This window comes from Peromyscus maniculatus, chromosome 9 (genome assembly GCF_049852395.1).
Source record: "Peromyscus maniculatus bairdii isolate BWxNUB_F1_BW_parent chromosome 9, HU_Pman_BW_mat_3.1, whole genome shotgun sequence".
In the NCBI taxonomy this organism is placed as follows: Eukaryota; Metazoa; Chordata; class Mammalia; order Rodentia; family Cricetidae; genus Peromyscus; species Peromyscus maniculatus.
The window spans coordinates 77,727,063-77,753,324 of record NC_134860.1 but is presented as its reverse complement, the minus strand read 5'-3'; the positions used below and the strand labels follow the sequence as shown (position 1 = coordinate 77,753,324).

Below are 26,262 nucleotides of genomic sequence, written 5' to 3'. Positions count from 1 at the left end.
TAAGGAAAACAAAGTGGGCATCAGACTTGTAAATATACATAAAAGGCTAAGTATTTAATAGAAATACACATCTCAGCAATGCTGCAGATTACGTGTTCCACTTAACTGATAGAAAATCAGATTTGTGTGTTTTGTTTTAGTGTATGTGCTCGTGCACGCACATCCTCCTACACCTGCCACATCATGTCGAGGTCACATGACAAGCTTCAGGGGTCTGCTCTCTCCTGTCACCATGCGGAACCCCAGGACTGAACTCAGGTTGTCAGGCTTGGCAAAGGGGGCCTTTACCCACTAGCCATTTCACCATCTCTGGAATGTCAGATTTAGGTACTTCAAAAGAGTATTAGCTACAGATCTAATCACATATCCTTAACATTCAAATGAAGAAAACAATACACAAGAACAAAGTAATAGCGCATATAGTTTTAAAAATGCCTACTCATGTGTAAATTATGTTAATTCCACCACACTACTGCTCTGAAGTATCTATCATGAGGAAGAAAAAGATATTAAATCATAGTCATTTGATTTAGTTAAATAGTTAATACACTGAATAGTTAATATATTTTAAGACATGCATAAATCTCATACAACTAAACTTTTTTGCCTGTGGTGGTGGATGGGTGGGTGGGTGAGTGGTGGCAGTGGTAAACTAAACCTTTTTAAAAGTAGCATATGCCAGAAAGTTTACCCAAAGCATGGATCTTAACTATGCCGACCCAGTTCTGCTTTACCCTGGGAGGCTGGCCGAGGATAGCACGTTCTCCAAGCACAGTGAGTGCACAGTGACAGGCACTCCAGAGTCAGAGGCAGGAGGATTACAGCAGGTTTGAGACCAGTCGTGGTGACACAGTTCAAATTTTAAAAAACTTCAAATGAGTTGGGCAGTGGTGGCCCATACCTCTAATCCCAGCACTTGGGAGGCAGAGGCAGATGGATCTCCATGAATTCCAGGCCAGCCTGTTCTACAAAGTGAGTTCCAAGACAACTAGAGAAACCCTGTCTCAAAGAAAAATAATTCAAAAGAATGCTTCCCATTTTATTTATTACTTTCCATATTATCTCAAGAAAAAAATGGAATATATCTAATAAACTGGTATAAACTATTCTGCAATATACTAAACTCATAAATAGTATTTAACCTCTATATAATAGATGGTTCAAAGATTCATTACCTCTTTTTCTGAAAATTCCACATTTACATCATTCTTCTGAATATTCTTGATCATAAGTGTAATGATTACTTGAGATTCCGTTTGATACCAGTCATACCTATTTAAAGGAATATAGTCATATAATTTCTGCTTTTCTTAAAGTTGTTTGTCAAATTAATAGACTGTTAAGTAACAAGAGCTCCACCTTGAGGAAGACAGTAACAAAGCAGCTGTCAACAAGGAGGAAAACTCAATTCCTGTCACCTACATGGGCAGAAGAGAGCGGGAGGCAGAGGATCCAAACCTTCCCATCAGGTACAGACCCTCTCATTTCCTAATACTGCTGTGCTTAAGCTAATACAGGAGAGGAAACGTGAACAGTTACCAGTTCTCTCATTTCCACCTAACACTACCATTTTAAAAACAGACTGAGAATGCTAGCTCAGAAAAATGAAGTGATCAGCTTCTGAATCAATCAGCAGCATTGAGACAAGGGACACAGGTCAACCTGGGTCAATACTCTAAGCTCTGTTCACCCAAAGAAGGGAGCAGATACAAAGAGGAGACACAACTGAGCATAAATTACATAGATCCCCCACAGTGCCAGCAAATTATACACCGTTCTCTTTCACTTAAGTTTTGAGGAAAGACCACTGTGTCTAAAGAGTCATATTTTACATGTCCTCCCACAACAAAAGCTCTGAAAATGTAGGTGTTGTCACTTCCAAACTAGAATAGACTATAATCTCCCAGAGGAGGGAGGGCAAAGCTGTTTATCCTGCATGATTATACGTCTAAAACAAGGGAAGTGCCTGCTTCACAGTATACTGATAAACTGTTTTGAACTGCCACCTCAGCTACTTAGATTACAATAAAAGCATGTTGATTAAAGAAACGCACTTCAATAGTCTCAGCAAACACCTCCACAACTCAGTGATAGTGCACAGTTCTACAGCAAACCATCAGGTGTTTCTGTTATGTCTTAAGAACACAAGTTCTTTAACCAGGACTCACAGAGACTGAACCAACATCCAGGGAGCCTACATGGGACTGACCTAGGCCCTCTGCATATATGTTACAGTTGTGTAGCTTAGTCCTCTTGTGGAACTCCTAACATGGGAGCAGGGGCTGTCTCTGACTCTTTTGCCAGCTTTTGGAACCCCTTTCCTCATGCTGGGTTGCCCCATCCAGCCTTAACTTGAGTGGAGGTGTCTAGTCTTACTGCAACTTAATATGCTACATCTGGTTGATATCCATGGGAGGCCTGCCCTTTCCTGAATATAAAAGGAGGAGTGGATGGGCGGTGGGGGGGGGGGGGGGGTGGAGCAGAGGGGCAGTGGGAGAGGGGCTGGGAGGAGAGGAGGGAGGGGGGAAATGCAGCTGGGATGTAAAAAAAAAAGTAATGATAAAGAACTCAAGTTGTTTACATGGCTAGTGGATAATTTGTTGTGTATGTTGTGTGCATGTATGCATGTGGCTGAGTGTATGTTTGTATGTGTGTGTTGGCCAGTGGTTGGGTGTCTTCCTCAACTGTTTGCTACCTTATTTTTTGAAATGGGTTTATCACTGAACCTAGAGTTCACTAAATGGCTAGGCAAGCTGGCTGGCCAGTGAGCTCCAGGGATCCACTTGTCTCCATCTACCCAGCACTTGGCTTACAGATGTGTGCTGCCATGACCAGTCTTTTTGTTTGTTTGTTGTTTTGTTTTTATGTGGGTGATGGGGATCCAAACACAGGTGCTCAAGCTTGCAGAGTAAGCACTTTACTGACTAAGCCAAAGTCAAAGCCTTGCTATTCATTACTGTGACTGCAGTACTAACTCTGAACTCATGTAGAACATTCCTATGAAAAACTGATCCAAATATAAGAGGCAGGACAAGGACCTTTTATACTTGTCCTGCCTCTCATACTGTGAACAACAACTCACCTACATGGCACTTGTCTAGCATGCATGAGGCTTTTGCTGGTTCAATCCTCAGCACCACTATCATGCATGTGCATGCATACGCGCGCGCGCACGCACACACACACACACACACACACACACACACACACACACACACACACACACACACACATACATACCCCACCACCAGCAGCATGGCAATTTCAATTCTGTGTAGCCTACTGCTTCTTTACATGTTTAACAGTATCAACTTAACTGGAAGCAGCTCTCCTTAATACACAGAAAGGCAACATAATATGGAACCAAGCAAAGCAAGTTTAGAGATGAGAGCTATTTGAATTATTTGTTAATACTAATTGGTAGACAGCCTTAAAACGTAATTTTTCATAAAGACCTAACACAATTTTTAAAAATAGGAAATATTTAAAATTACACAGTACATCTCTGCCTTCTGTGAAACCAGAGTTTTCTTCTCTTTAAGCACATTACCAGGCACTGCTTTATAAAAAAAAAAAAAAAAAGAAACACTTACTTGATTTTTGACTGAGTTCTCTGAGATGCAGACTGATTTGGACAAGGTGAAAGAGAAAGATTTTTACACGTTAGTTTAGCAGCTATATTAAAAAATCAAATCTTATTAATTCACTTAGGCCTATGGTTCTTTAATGTGGAAAAGGTACAGTGTGCAATCTTAACGCTTGGCAGGCTGCTTGGAAGGAGGAGCTGGAGTTCCAGGCCAGCCTTACACATTGAGACGCTGCCATAACAACAACAACAAGACTTTCTACAAGTATGACTGGGAGAACTGACTTGTGTAGTCTATCCAGTCATAAGATACGCAACTCAGAACTGATCGGTTGGCATTTGGACAACCATTTTCAGCCTGATGTGGTAGCAGCACACCCTGTATCCCAGCACTTGGGAGCTAGAGACAAGAGGAGCAGGAGGTCAGGCTCATCCTCAGTGGCAAAGCAAGTTCAAGACCAGCACAGGTACATGAGATTCTGTCTCAAGAAAGAAAAATCATTTTTAAGAGACAGTATAACCTCAGGCTTAATTACGATATCAAATGCTGCTCTAAAAACCGGAAAGGACCATCTCAATGGTTAGCTTCAGAAAAACATTTTACTGTATATAAGGTATCTCTACAACACACCCGACCATGAGGAAATAAACTGACTCTTCATGCAGTCTCATTCATAGCCTAGGCTGGCTGAACTCCTGATCCTCCTGCCTCTGCCTCTTAAGTGCTTTAATTATAAGGATGAACCACCATTCCCAGCCATGGCAATGAGAATTCACTAATCCATAGAGCACTGATACACTATATGTCCACTAGTTAAGGTGACGGAAAGGTAAAGATGATACCCAGAGTTATGGGTGGCCTCTGCATTGTCCCTAAATAAAAAAGGAAGCAACCAAAGTGAGCAAAACCATTCTAAAGGTATGAAGACAACTCGGAATTCCAGTTTGCACACAGGAAACAATTACAATTTAGGTTGGAACTAGGACAAAAGTAGACTAACTCAGGGCAGAAGAGATGGCTCAGCAGTTAAAAAAGCACTGACTGCTCTCTAGAAGACCCAGGTTCAGTTTGCAGTACCAACATGACAGCCCACAACCACCTGTAACTCCAGTTCCAGGAGATCCAATGCCCACTTCTGTTAATCCAAGAGTACATGTGGTGTGTATACGCGTACATTTAGGGAAAACACTCAGACACATTTTTAAAAATTCTTAAAAGATAGATGGACAGATGGATAGATGATAGATGGATAGATGGACAGACAGATCAACAGACCAACAGACCAAACAACAGCCGGACAGAACACACTAAAGCTATGTATCCTTTATTACTGGACGAATGGAGTTTTGTTATGCAAATGCCATTCTGTTGTTCACAGACTAAACAGTTTAGATACACAGTATCCTCAGATCCCAAAGGTTAGATGTAGTGGATGGTACCATTGCAGGAAGCCTGGCTGGCTGGAGGAAAGTCACTGGGGATGAATGCATTTGAAGGCTACATTGGGTACCCAGTCTGCTCCCTTTTTCTCTACTTCCTGGTCCCCCTGATGTAAGCAGCTATGTTTTGACTGATCTCCCTAACCAGATGAGTAACACTGAGTCAAAAATAAACCTTTCTCCTTCCCTTAAGTTGCTTTTCTCAGCTTACAGTACTTACAAGAGCCTGGCCCATACACAAACCCCACACACAAACCTAGCCTAAGGCCTGAACAAAGAACTATCAACAGGTGAATTAGGAAGCCCACCTGTCAAGACCTCTCCAATCAGTTCCTCATTTACTGCCCGGGCACCTAGGATTAAGCGGTAAGCACAGGTGGACAGAGGTGGTTGAACATGGCTTCAATTGTGGAAGCTGTTCTAAACTTTACCTATACACATGCCTTGCCTAATGCTCCCAGGATATCTGTCTGAAGCAGATTAGTTCTGTTAGACACACTTCATACATGAATAAATCTCGCAGAATAAGTTGTTTTCTCAATGTCACAATGTAATTTTGGAAACTTGAGATGGAAATCTTCCTTAAAAGACGAATGAGCATCTCAAAAAGGTAATTGTCCATAAAATGAGTTATACACACATTTCCCAACTCCTTGTGATTTTCTTTCTTGACTATGTATGTGACAACTACTCTTAAGACAGTATGTCATAATTTAACTGCATTATATGAAAGTCTAAACTGATAAAAACCATGGGGCTTGGAAAGAGTTAAAAGCACTGACTGCCCTTCCAGAGGACCCAGGTTCGATTCCTCGTACCCAATGGAAGCTCACAACCACCTGACAACTCCAGTTCCAGGAATCTGATGTCCTCTTCTGATTTCCACACATAGCACACACATATATATAGTAAACAGATATACACACAGGCAAAATACTCATACACATAAAAGAAATTTTAATTAAGTTTGCCATATATTGTTACTTTTCCTTACAATTACACAGTAATTTTTTAAAGATCTGTTCATTTTTTATTTCTGTGTATGTGTGCCTGCCTAAGTGTCTGTTCATCATATGTGAACAAGTGTACTAGAAAGCCAGAGGGCATCAAATTCCCTGAAACTAGAGTTACAAGTGGTTGTGAACTACTTGATGTAGACACTGGGAACTGAACCTGAGTGCTAGGAAGAGCAGCGAGTGCTTTTAACTACTGAGTCAGCTCAGCAGCCTTGGCACTGTAATTTAAGATTCTCATGTCCAAATCATTAACAAGTATTAAGAATGAACCAGACAAATAAAAACATTGCCAATGTACTTTATGCCTACGGTGTAAAAAAAACAAAAACAAAAAAAAGCCCTATATGATGACAACTATTTAACCTACTAAGTTGTAGACATTGGCAAGGAACAGAGACTAACTTCATTAAGACAACCCAGTACTTTACATGATTAAAACTTGTAGTTTTTATTTCAACAAAATGAATTATTTCAGGTAACTAATACTTAAATGGAATTGTTTAATATTTATAAGAGCTCATCCCAAACCCTGGCTTAAATATATTTGATTCATTAAGTTTAACATGACTAAATAAACATGAGGGGTGAATGGACTTACCACTTCAGATTCTGATCCTATAAAACATAAAAAAGGAAGCATTTTCAGATAACAGTATGTTTGTAGGCAAGGCTACAGACATGATTTCTACAAACACATCAAGAAAGCTAATTCTTTATATATTTCAAATGAAGCAAATTGTTTCTATTGAAGCAAATTGTTTTATTTTGCATCTAGGAGTTTAACTTTAGATTCCGTGATTACCTTTTACTGGTAATAACATAATACTTTTGGCAAAACAAAACCATTAAATTTTCCTTCTGACGTAAGAAAGACTAAAAATGAGGGTCATTCAGAAGCAGTCTATTATTGGGGCTGGGGTGTAACTTAATGGTAGAGCATGACTTGCCCAGCATGTACAAGGCCATGGGTTTGATCCCCAGAACCAAGAAAGATTAAAAAACAAAAGACTGTGGAAACCTAAACAATATACTTACTATTCTGAGTCTCCTGGCACCTTTTAATCCAGATTGCAAAGTTTGCATCTGCACCTGGAATGAAAAAAAAAAAAAAAAAACTTGACTGTAAAATTCCTCATGTGAACAATGTAACAGATTCATTCAACAAATATTACGAGCAGCCTACTATGCCTGAAATAGTGTAGGCACTGGGAACTGAGCAGTCTATTAATAAAATAGATACTGCCTGCCCAAAGAGAGAGCACAGCAAGCATAGTGCTAAAGCTCTAATGCAACCATGGGTTTACCACTGAGCTGTGCATCTTAGAAAACTATTCTGTTCAACCAGTTTTAACCCCAGTCAGTCTCACTAGTTTCTCGGATGATTATAATCTACATTTCCTGCATCTGTCCCCATCTTAAAGGAACTCTCTCTCTCTCATAAGGCAAAGGAAGCTTGGATGAGATTCCCAATGAGTTCTCATCCCTTCATCTTGCTCTACAATGCAGCTACCAACTATTTCCATTTCCTCTGTGATTTTGTCTGTCTTCAATACTTTATGAAACAGTCACATCTCCAAGTTACACGATATCCAAGAAACTGAACATACATAGTAAACTACATATTTAGAGAGCACAAATGTAAATGAAATCAACAAATTATTGACCTCTGAAGATCTAGAACAATATCTAAATAGTTACTATGCCTAGTAAACGGTGCTAAATATTAAGTGATCAAAACAAGGTTTCTGTGTAGCCCTGGCTGTCCTAGATCTAGCGCTGTAGACCAGGCTGGCCTTGAACTCACAAAAATCCACCTGCCTCTGCCTCCCAAGTACTGAGATTAAAGGCATGTGCTGCCACTGCCCAGTCATACAACATTTCAAAACTGCCTGATTTATAAGAGGAATTAAACTAGTCATGTCTTATCAAAATGTTAGTTAGGCACACATGCACTATATTCTTTCTTCTGGGGAACTGTTATATTCAAACACTAGTCTTAAATAATCTATTATTCACACAACCAGTAAAAGCCTCTCACCATACAAGGCAGAAGAAGGTACAAAGCAAAGGATACAGAATACAGAATGCCTCACATCACAGAAGTTAGAAAACTAGATTCTTTAGATTTGCAAAGAGTAAATCAACAGCTATAGAATTTGTGTGCCCAAACTACGGAAAACAAATTGAAGTAATACTGTTCCCCGAATATCTACCTTCCTAAGTTATTGCTTCTATTTGCATACTGGAGCCTAAAGTCCTTTCTTCTGAGAAATTATGTACAAGAGCAATGATAAAGCACTACAAAGTAAAGTTTTAAAACATGTAGCACTTTAGGAGCGAGGCTTGTCAATTTCATCATTACTGACATTTTGGACCAGATACTTCTCATGGGAACAATCATGTGCACTAGAAGATGCTACTCAAAGATCTTCATTAGCCCCCTTCCACAATCTCTTCAGACACTGACAAAAGTCCTCCTGAAGTAAAACTGTTTCCACTTAAGAACTTCTGTTTTAAAGAACTGCAGTAACATTCAACCACAGGAAAGAAATTAATTAATACAATTTAGATAATGAAGTCGCCTATAATTTTCTATAAGATTACTTATAAAATCTACCTTTTGGTAGCTTTCCAGCACTCACTTTCTCCATTTAACTAGATCCTGGTTCATACACACTTGCTGTGGAACAATCCTTTTCTCCACTATTAATATGTATCACTCTCATTGGTTAATAAAAAGCTGACAGGTTGGTAGTTGGGGAGGAAGTTAGGCAGGAAAACCAAACAGAGAATAATGGGAAGAAGGAGGGCTGAGTCAGAAGGGACACCAGCCAGCCAGCCAGCCACCAAGCAAGCAGAATGTGTAGAAAAAAATGAAGTGCATAAAGACCGTGAAAGTAACTAGCCATGAGCCATGTGGCAACGCATAAATAGAAATATGGGTTAACTTAAGTGTAAGTGTTAGCTAGTAACAAGCCTGAGCTATCCATCGAGCATTTATAATTCATATTTAGCCTCTGACCTGGGACCAGGAAGCCAAGACAGGAAATGTCCCTTTACAATACTTCTCAAAATCATGGCAATTTGAAGATGCATAATACTCTCAAAACTATTTGTGCCTGAGAATATAGCTGTGTGCCTGCAGGAAGCCCTGGATTTGATCCCCAGAACTACATAAACTGGGTACAGTGGTGCCTGTCAGTAATGCTAGCACTCCAGAGGTAATGGCTGGAAGGTCACAAGGTCAAGGTCATCCTCAGCTCCATAATAAGCTCAACATCAGTCTAGGTTACATGACACTTCCATAAACAGGAAGAACCTGTATCTCACAAGGTTCTCAGACTTAACCCTTCACTTGTCCATACAAAGACTCTGCTGTCGAACCTCCTCTTTTAGCAATCTAACTTAGAATGGACATTCAGTTTTTTAAATTTTATTACTTTATGTGTGAGTGCTCTGTGTACATGTATGGATATATGTCTGTACACCCTAGCTGTGTCTGGTGGCCTCACAGGCCAGAAGAGGGTGTGGGATTTCCTGGAACTGAGGATACAGGCAACTGTGTATGTTGGATCCCCTGGAAGAGCAGCCAGTGCTCTTAACCTGAGCCATCTCCAGCCCCATTAACTCACTTCTGAACAAGAAATCAAATAAAATTTTCACTTTTCCAGTAGAAGAAAACACAGCCAGGCTCTGGGCGAGACTACTTGCCAAACAAGAAGGACTTCAAATGTGACCTCCAGCACTCATGTACAAAGCCAGGTGTGATGGTGTGAGCTCGGAATACAGCAGTGGAGCTCATTGGCCAGGCAGGCTAGCCTAACAGAGCAAGGCTCGGTCCCATCTCAAAAGACAAAGACAGTTCCTAAGGATGCTACCTGAGATTAATTACTGGTCAATACATGCACTCAACAAATATTCATGCACATGCCAGGAGGGCAGCTAGATTAAACAGCAAAGAAAGCACATTACTGTGGATATTATTTTAAGATGTGTTACATTTGTTTATACTGTGGAACATTTGTTTAATAATGCAAAGATGTGTTGCATTCTTTTATGTTGCATTTGTTTAACTCTGTGAAGCTGTGTTACTGAGCCTGTCTAAAAAACCCGATTTGTCTAATAAAGAGCTGAATGGCCAATAGTAAGGCAGGAGAAAGGATAGGTGAGGCTTTCAGGCAGAGAGAATAAATAGGAGGAGGAATCTGGGAGGAAAGGATTGAGGAGTGAGAAAAGGAGAGAGGACCATAGGGGCCAGCCATAGAGCAAGCTATGAAGTAAGAAGGAAAGAAAAGATTTACAGAAATAGAGAAAGATAAAAGCCCAGAGGCAAAAGGTAGATGGGATAATTTAAGAAAAGCTGCAAGAAACAAGCCAAGCTAAGGACAGGCCTTCATAAGAAAGAATAAGCCTCTGTGTGATTTATTTGGTAGCTGGGTGGTGGGCCCCCCAAAGACTAAAAAGCTAAAAGAGTAAATAACAAAACAAACACACAAAAACTACATTTTGGCACACCAACGTGAGGCTCTCAAATTTCCACAGGGCCTGAGAACACTTGAAGGAAAAAAAAAAAGACACAGCTCCTTTAAAGAGAAGTGCCCTACAGCAGAGCACTTACACAGCCTTTTTCATGCTAAATAGAAACAAAAAACCTAAGTAAAAAAACACCTGCCATAGTGCAGAGCACCGGCATTCCATAGCTGGGGGGCTGAAGGCAGTTCTTGGTCCCGCACCTCTGACCAGGCCTCAAGCTTTAGGCTTGGCTCTCATGACCCCAAAAGCAGCGGAGCCCGCTGATAGAGCATCTGGAGGACCCAAATGCAGCTTAGCAGTTTAAAATTTACTCAGATGGTCAAAAAAGACTAGAGGTATGCAGTAAAAGAGATCCAGACAGAAAAAAACCTCTAAACAGGTTCCAGTGTGTTTTACAATGTATACAGGTGTAAGAAAGAAAGAATATAGTATATACAGTCATAGGAAGAAATAAATAGTTTAAAAAATAATAAAGTCTTTAAAGAGACAGTGAAAGTAATATAAAAGAAAAAAGTCACGTAAGATGGGAAACACACGGGGAATCTACATCCTACATAATATTGTGTTGATTCTGAATTTTTTTTGAATGCTGATAAGCAACAACAGCTGCTAAGAGACATGAGACTGAAAGAGGAAATGATGAAATAAACAGACCTATAGTTTAAAATGGAAGTCAAAAAATGTATTTGTAAAATGGAACTTAAAAGATGCATTACTTGGAGAAGCAGTTTTGCTTCGTTCCAGGTTAATATGGATCAGGTTTGATCAAGGGAGACCTCCTGAAACTTGGTGGTGATATCTATCAACAAAGGCTATAGCTGGTCTCCCCAGGACTTGGCCATTATCTCAGATCATCTCAGGGACCTCTAAAGGTGTTTCACCCACAGAAAACAGGAAGCGGTCTAGAGAAAACAACATCCACATTCCCAAGAGTTGGGTTGTGGGAGGCTTTTGGTTATTTGGTGGGTCATGGATGTTTGTTATCATTTAAGGAGCTATAAGAATATAGGATAAAAAGACAACTACTAATCTCTGATATGTTACATTGGCATGGATTGTTACATTGATACAAATTTAAGGTTATTTTTGTTATACTGTATTATATATGTTGCTAATCTCGTTTGTGCTTATGCAGCTCATTTAAAAATGCAACGTATAATTAAGAAATGAGATGAGAAGTTAATCTATAATAGTCAAACTTATAGTCAACATTAGGTATGTTTTCAAGGTAAAAAGGTATATTTTAGACAGATGATTTTCAAACACTTCAAAGAACTACAGAATATAGTGTTTAAAATGTTTAATAACCTAAGGTTTTTCATGACAATGATACACATCTGCTCCTGGCAGCACCAATTTACTTCATAAAAGAATGATGGGCATCAAAGAAACTCCATAGGAGTTTGCTTTCTGTATGGCAAGATTAGGCATTTGGGTAAGACACTGCTTTTGCCTTGACTGCTTGACATATGTTTTATAAACTGAACATGTAGGACCACAGGGAAGTGACTGAACTTGGCCAAAACAAGGCAAGATGGTCCTTCAGGGTTCCTGCTTCACAGAAGAGTCTTCCAGACATTCTGCAGGACAAAGAGGAAAGGTTCACTGAAGAAAAGTCTGCCAGATATTCTAGGCCTGTAGGCTGAAGATGAATGGCCCAACTATGCAGAGGAACTTTGGGTGACTGTCCAGGCAGCCAGATCTCTCTGTCATTTCTTATTTTTGGAAGTTGCTTGCAATGAACTTCCTGTTTACTCAGGTGATACTATATCCTTCTGGGGCCTTTGATGGAGGAAGACTAGATAGCAATAATTGCAGTTTTCCTTAGTTATGATAGAAAGTAAGTTAGTTATAAACTTTGGATTCACTAAGAAAGAATAGATAATGGAGTATTTTCTCAGAATATGTGAAATACAAATGGACTGAATATTGTAAATAATTCTTCCCTGATAACTGTTTTCATTGTATATAGTTTTATTATGTTAAAGTTAAAATCTTTCATTTTTATTTAGACAAAAAGGTTATTTTAGTTAGAACATACTGTACATACATTTCTACTCTTATTCAAGGTTTTATACCTATACAGCTCATTTAACAATATAATGTAAATTTCTAGTCCTTGAAAGTTGTTATTACAAACTATTTAGGATAACAAAGAAATGCAGGTTAGTGGTTAGTCACCTATGACAATCAAACTCGTAGTCACGTTAGGTATGTTTTCAAGGTCAAACAGATATATTTTAGACAGACAGGTGGTCTTCAAACACTTCAGAGACCTACAGAATAAGGCGTTTAAGATGTTTTAACAGCATAAGGTTCTTTTTGTTTATGACAATGAGACATGGCTGCTCCTGGCAGCACAAGTCAACTTCAGAGAAGATGATGGGCATCGAAGAAATTCCATATGGAGTTTATTTTCTGTATGGCAAAAGTTAGCCACTGGGCAAGAAAGTGTCCTTGCTTCAACTGCTGACAGCATGCTGTCCAAATTGGACAAGCAGGGCATGAAAGAAAGTGACTGCCAAACCTTGCCAAGACAAGGTAAGAAAGTCCCTCAAAAACTCTGCTTCACAAATGTCTGTCAGATATTCCTAGGCCTGCAGGCTGAAGATGGATGCCCCAACATTACAGAGGAACCTTGGGTGACTATCCAGGCCAGCTGTTTCTGTCATTCTTAGTTTTGAAAGTTGTTTGCTCTGCACTTCCTGTTTACTCAGATAATATTATATCCTTCTCATGTTTCTAATGAAGTTTAAGACTAGACAGTTAGTTTTCCTTGTTACAAAATTCAAAAAGAAACTCACAAAGAGGTTTAACATGAATAAGGTTGAGAGACATAAAAAGATAGTTTGGGTTGGTAATGCAAGCTAGGATAGAAAGTGAATTAGGTACAACACTTTGGATTCACCAAAACAGGATAGATAAATGTACTATTTTCTCAGAATTTGTCAAATGCTATGGACTAGATAGACATTGTTAATGTAATTACTGCCTATACATATTTGTATATAGTTATACTTATTGCATAGTTTTTCTATGTTAGTTAAAACCTTTGCTTTTTATTTAGACAAAAAGAGGGAAATGTGATATTTTGTTTGTGTTCTGACAAAGCTGGCTTGGAGTCAGAGGGCAGAGCTAGCCACTAGTTAACCATAGAGGTCTGGACAGAGCGGAGACAGGAAGCAATAATGTGGGGCGGAGGGAGGATCTAGGTCTTTTTGGTCAGAGGAACTGGAAAGGTAGGAAGCAACTATGGCTGCTCCCCTGATCCTCTGATCTTTCAGGTTTTTACCCTGATATGAGTCCTGATTTTTTTATTGATAAGATTAATTAGATTTATGCATCATTACTTCATCTATCTAAAAGATCTGATTGGTCTAATAAAGAGCTGACTGGCCAACAGCAAGGCAGGAGGAAGGACAGGTAGGGCTGATAAATAGAAGGACAAAAAGAGGGAAGGAGAAGGAAGAAAAAGAGGAGGACATCAGGAGCATTGACCCAGCCACAGAGCAAGCCAGGAAGTAAGAGTAAAGAAAGGTATGTAGGATAAAGTTAAAGCCCAGAGGCAAAAGGTAGATGGAATAATTTAAGAAAAACTGCCTAGAAATAAGCCAAGCTAAGGCTGGGCATTCATAAGTAATAATAAGTCTCCACGGCTATTTATTTGGGAACAGGGAGGCAGGCCCCCAAAGAGTAAAAATATCAACCAACTACAGCACATTGAGAGTTTACACACAGTTTTTGGCTTCTTCCCTTCCTTCCCCTTTCTTTTCATGTAAGTGTGTATAACATGTTCTGGCATGCATGTGCATGTTTGGAGGTCTGAACTGATGTCATCAACCTTTCTCTATTGCTCTTCCTCCTATTCTCTGAAGCAAGTCCTCTCAATCACAGGGGCCGCTATTTGGCTAGTCTGGATAGCCAATTTGCTCCTGGAACCCTCTGCCCCAGCCTCCTCAGGCTGAAACTCGGACAAGCCGCCATCCCATCTGGCACTCACAAAGGTGCTAAGGACCCAAACTCCAATCCTCTTGCTTGCACACCACGCACTTTAATGGCCAACCACTGGCCAGACCCTAATTTTAGTTGCTAATGGCAAAGTTTACCTGTGATTGAAATGCTAAAGAAAGGTCAATTTAATCAAACTTTAAGTGAATTCAAATTCTAAAATCAACATGAAATAATGTTAAAAGAAAAAGGGTATTGAGTTTCTGGGACAATAAGATTTTAACAAAATCTAAACAAAATTTAGATATGGTTTTTAAGATCCAAAAAGGATATTCATTTCTGAAAATGTAATTCTGATACTTACTATCTAATTTCTGTCCTTCTGCAAAAGTGTCTAAAGCAGAAGCATAGTCTTTTTCATGGTATTCACACATCCTGTATGAGAACATTAAAGACAAATTAATACACACACATGAATCATGCAAAATAGCCTTCTTTCTAAATAAAGACAGTTTTTACTTTCATATGCTGAAAGAGAATTTCAAGTGTATGCTAATAAGCCAGAAGGATTATTTTAGATACTATAATATCTAGTGCAATGGTCATAAAACTCAGTTTTAATACTCAGTTGAAGAATCTGATTTTAATTGTACAAATATATCAATTTCAAAACAATTATATAAAAGAATTAGTTTCTCAGTTAACTAAGTCATGCTTATGAAAATAAGCACTGCTTACATACAAACAAAACAGACAAGTTTTTGTTTATTACTCCATGTGGCATCTAGCTTTGCTGACAGAGAACATCCATCAGTTCCAGTCACACTTTGCAGTTACTTTAGTCATCATTACTTTAAAACCATACATTATCTCATTCTTCAGTTAACATAGTTACATAAGTTAGTGTTGTATGGTTACAACATATATAAATAGCTTATAACAAATTGACTCAACAAATCCACACCTACTAGCTATAGTCCAAACCCATGCGTTAATTACATACCCTTTCCTCAGGAAAGCAGTAGGATTATTTGGATTGAGTTCAAGAGACTTCTTTACATCAGCAATACCATCTATATATAAAAAGGTAAGGTTATTTAGTCAGATATTTACAGATCCAGCATATACTGTACAAAAACGTGAATCAGGGCCAGCACAATGGTTCAGCAGAAAGAATACTTGTCATCAAACTTGACAATCTAAATTCAGTGCCAAGAACTCACATGGCAGAATGAGAATGGACTCCAAGTTGTCCTCTGCCCTCAATGTGTACTTTGGCATATACAAGCTGGCATACACAGACACACATAAAATAAATAATGTAAAACAAATATATCAGTATTTCACTTTTAACCTCTTCAATTGGTGAAAGACGAATAGTTTTAAATAAGGAGAAACTAATCTTAAGATAAGATGTAAGTAGGATGATGTCGTTCTGTATGCTGTGAATATGTGTTGCTCTGACTGGTTGATAAATAAAGCTGTTTGGCCAATGGTGAGGCAGAATAAGGTTAGGTGGGACATTCTAACTAGAGTGGGAGGAGAAAGACAGAGAAGAGGAGACACTGCTAGCCACCACCAGGAGAAGCAAGATGTAAGATACTGGTAAGCCACAAGTCATGTGGCAAAGTATGGATTTATAGAAATGGGTTACTTTAAGATCTCACTAGCTAGCGAGAAGCCTGCCATGGCCATAGTTTAAAAATAATATAAACCTCTGTGTGTTTACTTGGGTCTGAGTGGCTGAGGACTGAGTGGGACACAGGAAAACTTTCAGCTATGTATTACTTTCATATCTTCCTTGTGGTCTAATATTTAGCTTCCTTCTTTAAAAAAAAAATGTATTATGAAATTGTGTGTATGCCTGTCTGTCCACTAGAGTGCAGAACCCAGGGAGTCCAGAAGAGAGTATCAGGGCCACTGGAGCTGGAGTTACCAACAGTTGTAAAGAGATTTTAACTGCTGAGGCTTCTTTCCAGCCCCCTTTAGCTTTTTTCCTTAAAGCTCATCTGTCATCAGTAAATGAAGCTGTGTTCCAAAGCTCATCTCTCTTTCTCATTAACAACATTTACGTAACTCAAGGCACTGAATGCTTGCCCCACTAACACACACACTCAATATATTAAAGTGACACAACTCAGAAATACATTTTTATTAAAAATTACTAACACAAGGAATAAATAGTGTGTTAATAAATGAAGTAGTATACACCAGTGAATACACTCACAATGAATGACATCTCTATAAATCCTCTGCCCACTGAAGAAAAGATATGCATAACTGTTAAATCAATGTTACTCAGCAGGTTTCTCCCATGAAAAATCATCTTAAAAATCCTCAAAGATGGTGCTGAGGAGATGGCTCAGCAAGGAAAGCCTTTATTTGCAAACACAAAGACCTAAGTTCAATCCCCAGCAGCACCCCACATAAGAACTCCAGGTGTGGTCACTTATAATCCTTGGAGGCTCACTGGCTAGCAGTCTAGCCTAATTGGTGAGCTCCAGGCCAATGAAACATCCTGTCTTCAAAGAGATGGACAGCATTCCTGAGTGCACCCAAGGTTATCCTCTGGCTTCCACACACATACGCAAATGTGAGCACAGGCACACAGTGACACATCCACAGAGACTCCATTCCAACATTCCAACTTGGACAAATTTGTAAGTAAACTACAAAATGACAAAATAGTTTGTAAGAAACATTACCACGATATCTCCCAAGAAGAATGTGACAATAAGCTCTCTGACAGTAATACTGTGCATCATCTGGATTCTGTTCCAAAGCCTTAGTCAGCTCCTACAAATACAAACACGTGGAAGGTCAGTAAATAATGTGTAAAGTCATCAGATTGTAACTGAAGCATAACTTAAAATCAAATAACCCGTGAACACAAGCTAGTTAGAGAAAAATAAGAAGGAAACAAACTTAGAGCTTGTCACTGTAAAAGGATCACTATTTCCCACATTAAGATCTCAATAAACGGCAATTATTATCATCTCATTTATTCCAAAAGCTCAGCTGATATAAATAGACCAGTTCAGAATTCCTCCTCATTTGAAGAAAGCCCAAATACCATGTAGAATTTGAGGTGCCTAGAAAATGTAAAGCTATCCAACTTAAAAAAAAAGAAAACAAAGCAAGGCGGTGGTGGCACACACCTTTAATCTCAGGACTGGAGAGGCAGAGGCAGGTGGATCTCTGTGAGTCTGAGGCTAGCCTGGTCTACAGAGTGAGTTCCAGGACAGCGAGGGATGTTACACAGAGAAACCCTGTCTCAGGAAAACACAAACACACACACACACACACACACACACACATATAGATGTAACCAACCGTCTTATTAAATAAGAAACACAGAAACAATGCAAAAGAGAAAGCCGAGAGGTCAGAGCTCAGAGCTAAAATCTCACCCTTACACACACACACACACACACACACACACACATATATAGATGTAACCAACCGTCTTATTAAATAAGAAACACAGAAACAATGCAAAAGAGAAAGCCGAGAGGTCAGAGCTCAGAGCTAAAATCTCACCCTTACACACACACACACACACACACACACACACACACACACACACACACACATATATAGATGTAACCAACCGTCTTATTAAATAAGAAACACAGAAACAATGCAAAAGAGAAAGCCGAGAGGTCAGAGCTCAGAGCTAAAATCTCACCCTTACACACACACACACACACACACACACACACACACACACACACACACACATATATAGATGTAACCAACCGTCTTATTAAATAAGAAACACAGAAACAATGCAAAAGAGAAAGCCGAGAGGTCAGAGCTCAGAGCTAAAATCTCACCCTTACACACACACACACACACACACACACACACACACACACACACACACACACATATATAGATGTAACCAACCGTCTTATTAAATAAGAAACACAGAAACAATGCAAAAGAGAAAGCCGAGAGGTCAGAGCTCAGAGCTAAAATCTCACCCTTACACACACACACACACACACACACACACACACACACACACACACGCGCTCGGCGGAAACAGAGAAAATTAAAAACAAAACAAAACAACAAACAAAAAAACCCTTAGAAGTTAAATTTAGAGTTCATGGAAGTTAACAGAATGAGTTAAATATACATACGACTGGCCTTCCCTATCAATTCCAGAAAACCAAAATAGATTACAACATTCTGCTCAAAGCCCAGATAAAATCCCATGATAACTGATTAAGAGTTAGCATTAGAGAGATGAAAATCTTCACTGCCCTGGGTAGTCACAGTAGTCACACAGTAGTTGGACCATTAACAATGCAAGAAAACATCACATGGCAACAAGGCCAATGCCAAGTGCAGACAAAAAGACTGATTCTCTGCTCAATGCACCCACACACTAGTTTTTATAAAAGATGTATTTAAATAGCCACTCACCGGTGACTTTTTTTTTTTTCAAATCTACTGATTCCCCAAACCAATGTATACCAGGAATCAAAATAGACCTAAAACCAGGATGGGTGATAGCCTGATTGGTAGAGTGCTGTTCAGCAAACACGAAGTCTTGGGATTCAACCCTTGGCACCTACAAAACTGGATGTGGTGGCATATGCCTGTTGTCCCAGCACTGATGAGGCAGAGGCACAATTGGGAGTTCAAAGTCCTCCTCAGCTACACAGCAAGTTCCAGACCAGCTTGGTTTACATGAGACCTTGTCTGAAAAAAAAATTAAACAACAAGAAAACCACCAAAATATACCTATATTCAACGACTTCAAAAGTACTGAAAAGTATCTAATCCAACCAGTAACATCAAACCCTTTACTGTGTCTCTGCACAAAGCTTTCCAACTGATGCCAAGCAAAACTCTAGGTCCTTCTAAAAAGTTCTTCTTGACAGGACTCCCTACATCCCCATATCTCTAGCACTGTATTGCTCTTCCCTCAGCTCATGTCCAACCACAATAATTGACTAGGCGCCCCTCAAATCTATTGCTTCATCTGACTAGGACAGCAGTTCTCAACCTGTGGGTCGCAACCCCCTGGGGGGTCAAATGACTCTTTCACAAGAGTCAGCTAAGACCATCGGAAAGCAGGTATCTACATCAAAATTCATAACAACAGCAAAACTACAGTTATGAAGTAGCAACAAAAAAGATTTTATGCTTGGGGGTCACCACAACATGAGGAACTATATTAAAGGGTCCCATCATTGGGAAGGCTGAGAACCACTGAACTAGAGTGTTCTCTTTCCAGAGGGACACAGAAAATTCATTCTCTTACTTCCTTAGTGACAAAACTGTACCAGAGACTAGATTCAAATCCAGGCCTGTCAAGTCCCAGAATAGAACTGACACAAAACAGAAGGCGCCTCCCAGCTCACTGTACTCCAAGCTTCTCTCACCATCTCACCTGTATTTTTTGAAATCCCTAAGTTAAGGAAAGCTTGTGCTGGGCAGTGATGGTGCACGTCTTTAATCTCAGCACTTGGGAGGCAGAGGCAGGTGGAGCTCAGTGAGTTGGAGGCCAGCCTGGTCTACAAAGTGAGTCCAGGACAGCCAGGACTATTAACCCTGTCTTGAAAAACCAAAAGAAAGAAAGAGAGCGAGAAAGAAAGAAAGAAAATCTTGTACCTAATTTTTAAAACAATTTTGAAAGTAGTAAATGAGCTGGGTATAGTGGCACACGCCTTTAATCCTGGTACAGAGGCAGAGGTAGGTATCTCTGAGCTCCACACCAAGCCTGCTCTATATAGAGAATTCCAAGACAGCCAGAGCTTACATAGAGATCTTGTCTCAAAATGCCAACAGAGGGGTTGGGGAGGAATACTATGACCAAAAAAGTTATTACAGATCATATTGATGTCAAGATCAAATTCACAAAGTATTTTTAAAACATATAAGACATAAACCAGACAGCAGGTTGAAGGAAAAATATTTTTAATATCGACTTTTTTTTCTATAAATGTGGCTCAGTAGGCAGAGTGCTTCTCTACTGAATACAAAACCCTTTTGCTCCTTTTTGTCCCCTCTTAGACCCTGTATGTCTTGTGCATGCTGCTTCAGTCTGAGTTCTTACGTGCTGTGTCCGGAAGGCACGGTTTCCCTGGAGTCATCACCTCTGGCCTATCTTTTGGCATCCTTTTCCTTTAGATCCCTATCCTGAGCCTTTCAGAAAGGAGGAATAAAGGTATCTCACTTAGGACTGAATGCTCGAGTCTCCCACTCTCTGCAGATTGTGAGTCTCTATGACAGAAGCCTCTTTTAATCCCCAACATTACATAAAAATAGGCATGGTGGTATATGACTGTAAGACTATCATCCCAACACTAGAAAAGCAGAGGCAGGAGGATCTTTAGTTCAAAATCATCCTTAACTACATAATGAGTTCAGGTCAACCTGGGCTTCTCTGTATTAAAACACACTTCTCTAAAGTTAAAACACACATACACACACACACACACACACACACACACACAGTTTAAAAGAATGACAAATTTACAAGTGGATAAAACCTGTTTTTTTGAATAAACAAATTACAATAAAGTCTGAAACAAGTTAAGATAATGATCTGTGGTCTTAACTATATCTATCTTATGGCATGCTTTTCGTGCACTACTGTCTTTGAAAAATTTAGAGAAGCATGGTAGTGAAGAGAAGCACCTGAAGAGGCAATGTCTTCAGTGCCAACACTTGAATCAGAGCAGCAAAAGGCTATTAATTAGTGCAGACCTAAGCAAAAATATTGTAAGCATGTCCAAAAATACACTTGCCTAAAGTTGAGTTATGTGGGTTCAGTGGTAGAGCACTTGAATAGCATTAATCCCATAACCACAAAGAAAAAGAAACAAGCAAGCAAAAACCACAGTGAGAAGTATCCCACTAACCAGCACAATAATGGGGAGGGGGGATGTAAGACATTAAAATTAAAATTTTGGATGGGTTGAGGCTGTAGCTCAGTTGGTAGACTGCTTGCCTAGCATACATGAAGCCCTGATTTTGATTCCTAACACAACATAAAACTGGAAAAGGTGATACAGGCCTGTAATTCCAGGATGTATGGGAGTCAGAAGTTCAAGGTCATCCTCAGCTACATACAAGTTGAAGCTAGTTTGGGATATTCGAAACCCTGCCTCAATAAACAAATAAGACTTTTTAAACGGGCTGTAAGAGGAGGCTTAGTTAGAACACGCATTTACCATGCATGAGGACCTAGGTTCAAACCCCAGCAAGGCGCCCCCCCCAAAAAAATTTTTTTAATTAAGACTAGCTCTTAGTAAATTTTCAAGATTTTAAAATTTTAAGCCCTTTTAAAATGCTACTTAAGGTTCAAAGAACCTCTGTGTAGGTCTCAATCTGGTCCCTCCTCTTTCCCCAGTCACCTAGCTAAGTTCTAAGCACAGAAACAAGAACATCAATCCATTTAAAACCATTTAGCACTGCTGGAGAGAAAAACATCAGAACTGATTACCACTACATGTTTATCAATCTCAGCTGTGTTCTCAACAGAGCTACTTCCAACTCAGCGACTAGTTGGTATATCACATATCTCCAGTCCCTGCCCCCCCCCTTCCGGTAGATGACCTTGATCCCTCGAAACCAGATACCTGTTGCTTCCAAGCTTTTTGGCTTTGAGCAAGTTAACCTTTTGACTCTTTACTTCAACTCCCTACTGGATAAAATGTAGCTAATGCCATCAGCAAGTGTTGCAAGAACCATGCAAGAGAGCTTGCCCATCCTAAGGACCAAGTGTTACACTGAGAACACAGAAATAATCAAGATACACAAACTCCTGCTGTCTTTCGACTGCTTTCATGGCTGATTTAGATTTACACAGAAAAGCTAGTTCCTTGGAGCAGCGTTCACTTCAGGTGAAATCTAAAGAAATAAGTGTTCCCAAGTAAAAGGAAATATAGGTCAAGTATATTTGGGGAAAATATACTTGCAACAATGCATAGAAGCACTTGCAACAATGTAGCTCTATAGAGAAAAAAGAAGCTCCAAGATGGCCACCTCACCAGGGACCCTGCAGGCCATTATAAGGAGTTTGGACCTTCAGTGTGATCATGGAAGGTCATGGAAAGTTTTAGTAGAAAGGTGACATGATCCAACTTATATTTTAAAACTGTCATTCTGGCTACCCTATCATTAATACAGTAAAACAAAAATTGACCAGAAACAGTGTCAGGTCCCCCAAGAAATTCCTTTCCCCACAGTCTGGCATTTAGACAAAAGCTAGCATTCCCTCAGAGGCTTGAAGATAGTTCCTACTTGCTAAAAGGAGTCATTCTCATCTCTGGCAAAAGGGACACATGGCTCTTCCATTAACATACAACTGTGGTGCCTATTAGCATGTCTAGGCTCCCTCACTCCCTAGGCACAAGCCCCAACCCAGCTCACAGGCTCCTTTCCTCCCAAGTACCCATTCCCATATAACCAGGAGATATCTCCCCCCGCCGCTTTGCCTCGGCAGTTTGGAATAAACTTTTTCCCTTTTCACCCACAGAGCAGCTATTTTGATTTCTTTACTGCTCTCATTTTCATTCAAACAGAAAAAAAAATGAATATATTAAGTCCAGAATGCGTGGTAGCCACTGGGGTTATAGAGTATTATATGAAATACATTGGAAGGAGCAGCATCTGCCAATGTTCCTAGGGCTTTGGGGGCAGCCTAGATCTGTACCCAGCTCTCAATAAACATTCAATAATTATTCATTTCCTCCTTTCTCAGTACTCCCTATATCCTCCATTTTGCCTTTATTTCCTTTGGGAAAAAAAAAATTTGCTTCCAGTTGTAATCTCAAAGTCACTAATGCTTTGCTTTCTTTGTTTGGTTTTGTTTTTCCAGACAGGTTTTCTCTGCATAGCCCTGATTGTACTGGAACTCACACCCTAGGCTGGCCTTGAACTCACAGACACCTCTCTTTCCTGCCTCTCCCTCCCAAATGCTGGGATCAAAGGCATGCACCACCACCACCCAGTTTGCTACTCCCCTGTTAGGGAATGTAACTATCTGTTTGACCTGATGATCTCTCGGTGGACCTAACAATTCGAAACCAAGCTTGAAACATTCAAGCAACATTGTAGCTCTACTAGTCTGCTAGCCTCTTGAAAAGTGGTTTCTCTAATGCTCAGGTTATAAAAAAATGTTTCCTTCTTCCAGCGTGATTCTCTGAAGTGTCAGGCAGGGTTTCACAAATCCAAGGTTAGCCTCAACTCACTAGGTCGCTCGCTGAGGATGACCTTGAATTTCTGACCCTCATGCATTCACCTCCTGACTACTGGGTTTACAGGGCCTGGGCCACCTACCATACTTGGTATGTGCTAATGATTCTCTCCAGTCCAGCCAGTGCTCCTAAGCAACATCCATACAAAGATAGTTTGTCCTAGACTTCACCTGAAATAGCCCAAAGGCAATTCATACAATATTAAAAACTTAGGCAGGGATTAGTGGTGCATCCCAAGCACTCACGGGACCCAAAGTTTGAGGCCAGCCTAGAAATATAAACGCGTTTTTATAAACAACTGTGTGAAGGACAAGCACAGTCGTCTGTAAAGTTTCAGGCACAAGAGGGAAAATGTTCTTTAGTAAACTTAGTCAACTAAGGGCATTTAACAGCACCTGGCATATAATAAGGGCAACCACAACTATCAAGCTAAAAAAATGGTACATTAAGCCGTTATTTTCGCCTTTTCCTTGATCATAAACGCCATTAAAATAAGTCGTTTCAGGCCAACCACAGATGGCAACTATGAGTCCAAGGAATAAATCGGAGGGAGGTGCCCCTACCAGGAGCTGTGGGGTGCCTAAGTCTGAGGAGTGGAAGGGCAAGATCTGTGGCAAATGGGTCACTAGGGGACAAAGAAACGGGTCGCGGGATCTTAATATTCGGACTGGGACACGCTGAAAACCGTAGCTTTGGTCCCACGAAGGTAACGCTGGGAAGACGCGGGGTCTGTAGGAAGCCAACAGTCCCAGGGCGAACGGAGCAGAAATGAGCTCACTCACCTCTAACGCCGCCTGGGGGTCTTCGTCGATCAGAGCATCTGAGAAGCTCTGGAAAAACCTGCCAGGAAAACAACGACTTCAGCAGGGCTCACGAACCAAGGAAAAGAACAGTAAGACAAACAGCAAAGGTGGAGAAAAACACGCACCGCTGGGACGTTGCAGGTCCTGCTGCAGCTGCCGCCATCCCTAAGAGCCACTAAAGCTTCGGCCCGAGCGTTTCCTACCTTGGTTACCAGCTCTGCCGCCGCCCAGGAGGGGGAAACTTCTGAAGAAACACCAAACAGAGCTTCCGTCCCCGGTAGCCAATCAGCAGCCGCGCAGCATGCGGCCGCGGAAAAGGAAGCCAAGGGCGGGCAGGTGGGCGCGGGGCCCGCTGGGAAAGAGGAGGGAACTCTCTCCGGCCCCGCCCCTACCGGTGACGCGCCCCAAGTCCCCGCCCCGGGGGCGTGGCCACGAGGCCTCCGCCCCGCCGCCCGCCGCCCGCCCGCCCGTCCGCCCGTGGGGTTCCCCCCACGGCCCGCGGGACCTGTCGTAGGGTCTCAAAGCCCCGCTGTAAGGCCCTGGGGTCCGTCGGGAGAGTCCGCGGGTCTGTTACGGCGTGCCACGCTAAGCTCCGTTTTCTCGGGTTTTCATCATGGCTACCGCGGGCGGGCGGGCGGGCGGCCGAGCTGTGCATGACGTCATCGGCGGCTGCCAGGTCTTTTCCGGCTGCAGAGCCCGGCGCGGCGCGTGAGTTCGCACGGCGGTGGAGCCGGGGAACTCCGACGGGCTGGCTCGCCGGAAGTCGCTCTGCCGGCGCGGAGCATGGGGGTTTTCCGGAGGCGCCGCCAGATCCCGGCTCTCCACACCCCGGGCTTCCTTCCTGCTCGGCCTCCCAAACCAAGAAAAGCCGGTTTTGAAGGCACCGAGTGGATGGAAGTTGGCCTCGAGTGTCTTAGCGGTGCCCGGTGCTCTAACGAACCCGGCCAGGCCTCCCTCCCCTCCCACTCTCGCCGTCCTTAGAGCCGGGAAGCTTCCTGCGAGTTCTTGGAGACCGAGTGGGAATGGGCAACGGGAAGGCGTGGGAGTTGGAGGCTCCGCAGAGCAAGTTAACAGAATTCAAGTATCCGCCGCACCCACACTACAGATCAAACTTGATTCAAGAGCTGTTAATATGCTCCGGGAGTCATTTTATTTACAAAATGAAGAGGTGGTCGATGGCTTCCTTAAACCTGATGTAAGACCTCAGTGTGGAGATACGAGAGTCAATGAACAAAAAGAAGTCACTGTTCAAGCTTTTGCTTACATTATCTTCACTGTTAAACGCCCACTTTTCTGAGTTCTAGCTGAAAAAAGCCAAACTTTTATCTTGCCATGCTTGCCTTCTGGGCAGTCTATCCTGGGCAATTCCACTTTGTGTAAAAAAAAAAAAAAAAAAAAAAAAAAAGCAAAACACAAAACCCCACCCACCACTCACCCCATGCAGCTGGAAACAATAAGTCACTGGGGGGTGGGGAGTCGTTTGAAAATACAAGGAAACGTGAGCCCATATTCAAATTGGAGAAACAGAAGGGCACACGGATTAAGGATGTGCCAGGTCATCAAGAGATAGAGATATGGAATAATTAGTTATTAAAGTGTTACAAATTTGCAAACTGTAGGCATATCCCATCTGTATTGTGAATGGATGTTGTGAGGGGAAAAGAAAAGTGTTGATAGATAATAGGTCAAAGAAAGGAACCTGAATCCACTGTTGT

General features: G+C 41.0%; 1 protein-coding gene across 2 annotated transcripts in view; it reads right to left on the bottom strand.

Annotated features, from left to right (window-relative positions):
- Positions 1-25,180, bottom strand: part of Sugt1 (SGT1 assembly cochaperone of MIS12 kinetochore complex) — a 42,589-nt gene extending 17,409 nt beyond the window's left edge. The window contains exons 1-9 of one of the 2 annotated variants that reach the window (XM_076545445.1): positions 25,053-25,180; positions 24,673-24,791; positions 24,527-24,584; positions 17,229-17,319; positions 15,527-15,596; positions 14,888-14,958; positions 7,067-7,131; positions 3,594-3,625; positions 1,176-1,272 (exon numbers count right to left, since the gene is read on the bottom strand). In XM_076545445.1, the coding sequence (XP_076401560.1) occupies positions 1,176-1,272; positions 3,594-3,625; positions 7,067-7,131; positions 14,888-14,958; positions 15,527-15,596; positions 17,229-17,319; positions 24,527-24,584; positions 24,673-24,710 (522 nt within the window). In that variant the 5' untranslated portion in view covers positions 24,711-24,791; positions 25,053-25,180. Of the gene's footprint in view, positions 1-1,175; positions 1,273-3,593; positions 3,626-7,066; positions 7,132-14,887; positions 14,959-15,526; positions 15,597-17,228; positions 17,320-24,526; positions 24,585-24,672; positions 24,845-25,052 lie in introns of those variants that run through there. The other variant, XM_076545444.1, reaches the window with a different exon arrangement.
- Positions 25,181-26,262: the final 1,082 nt, after the last annotated feature.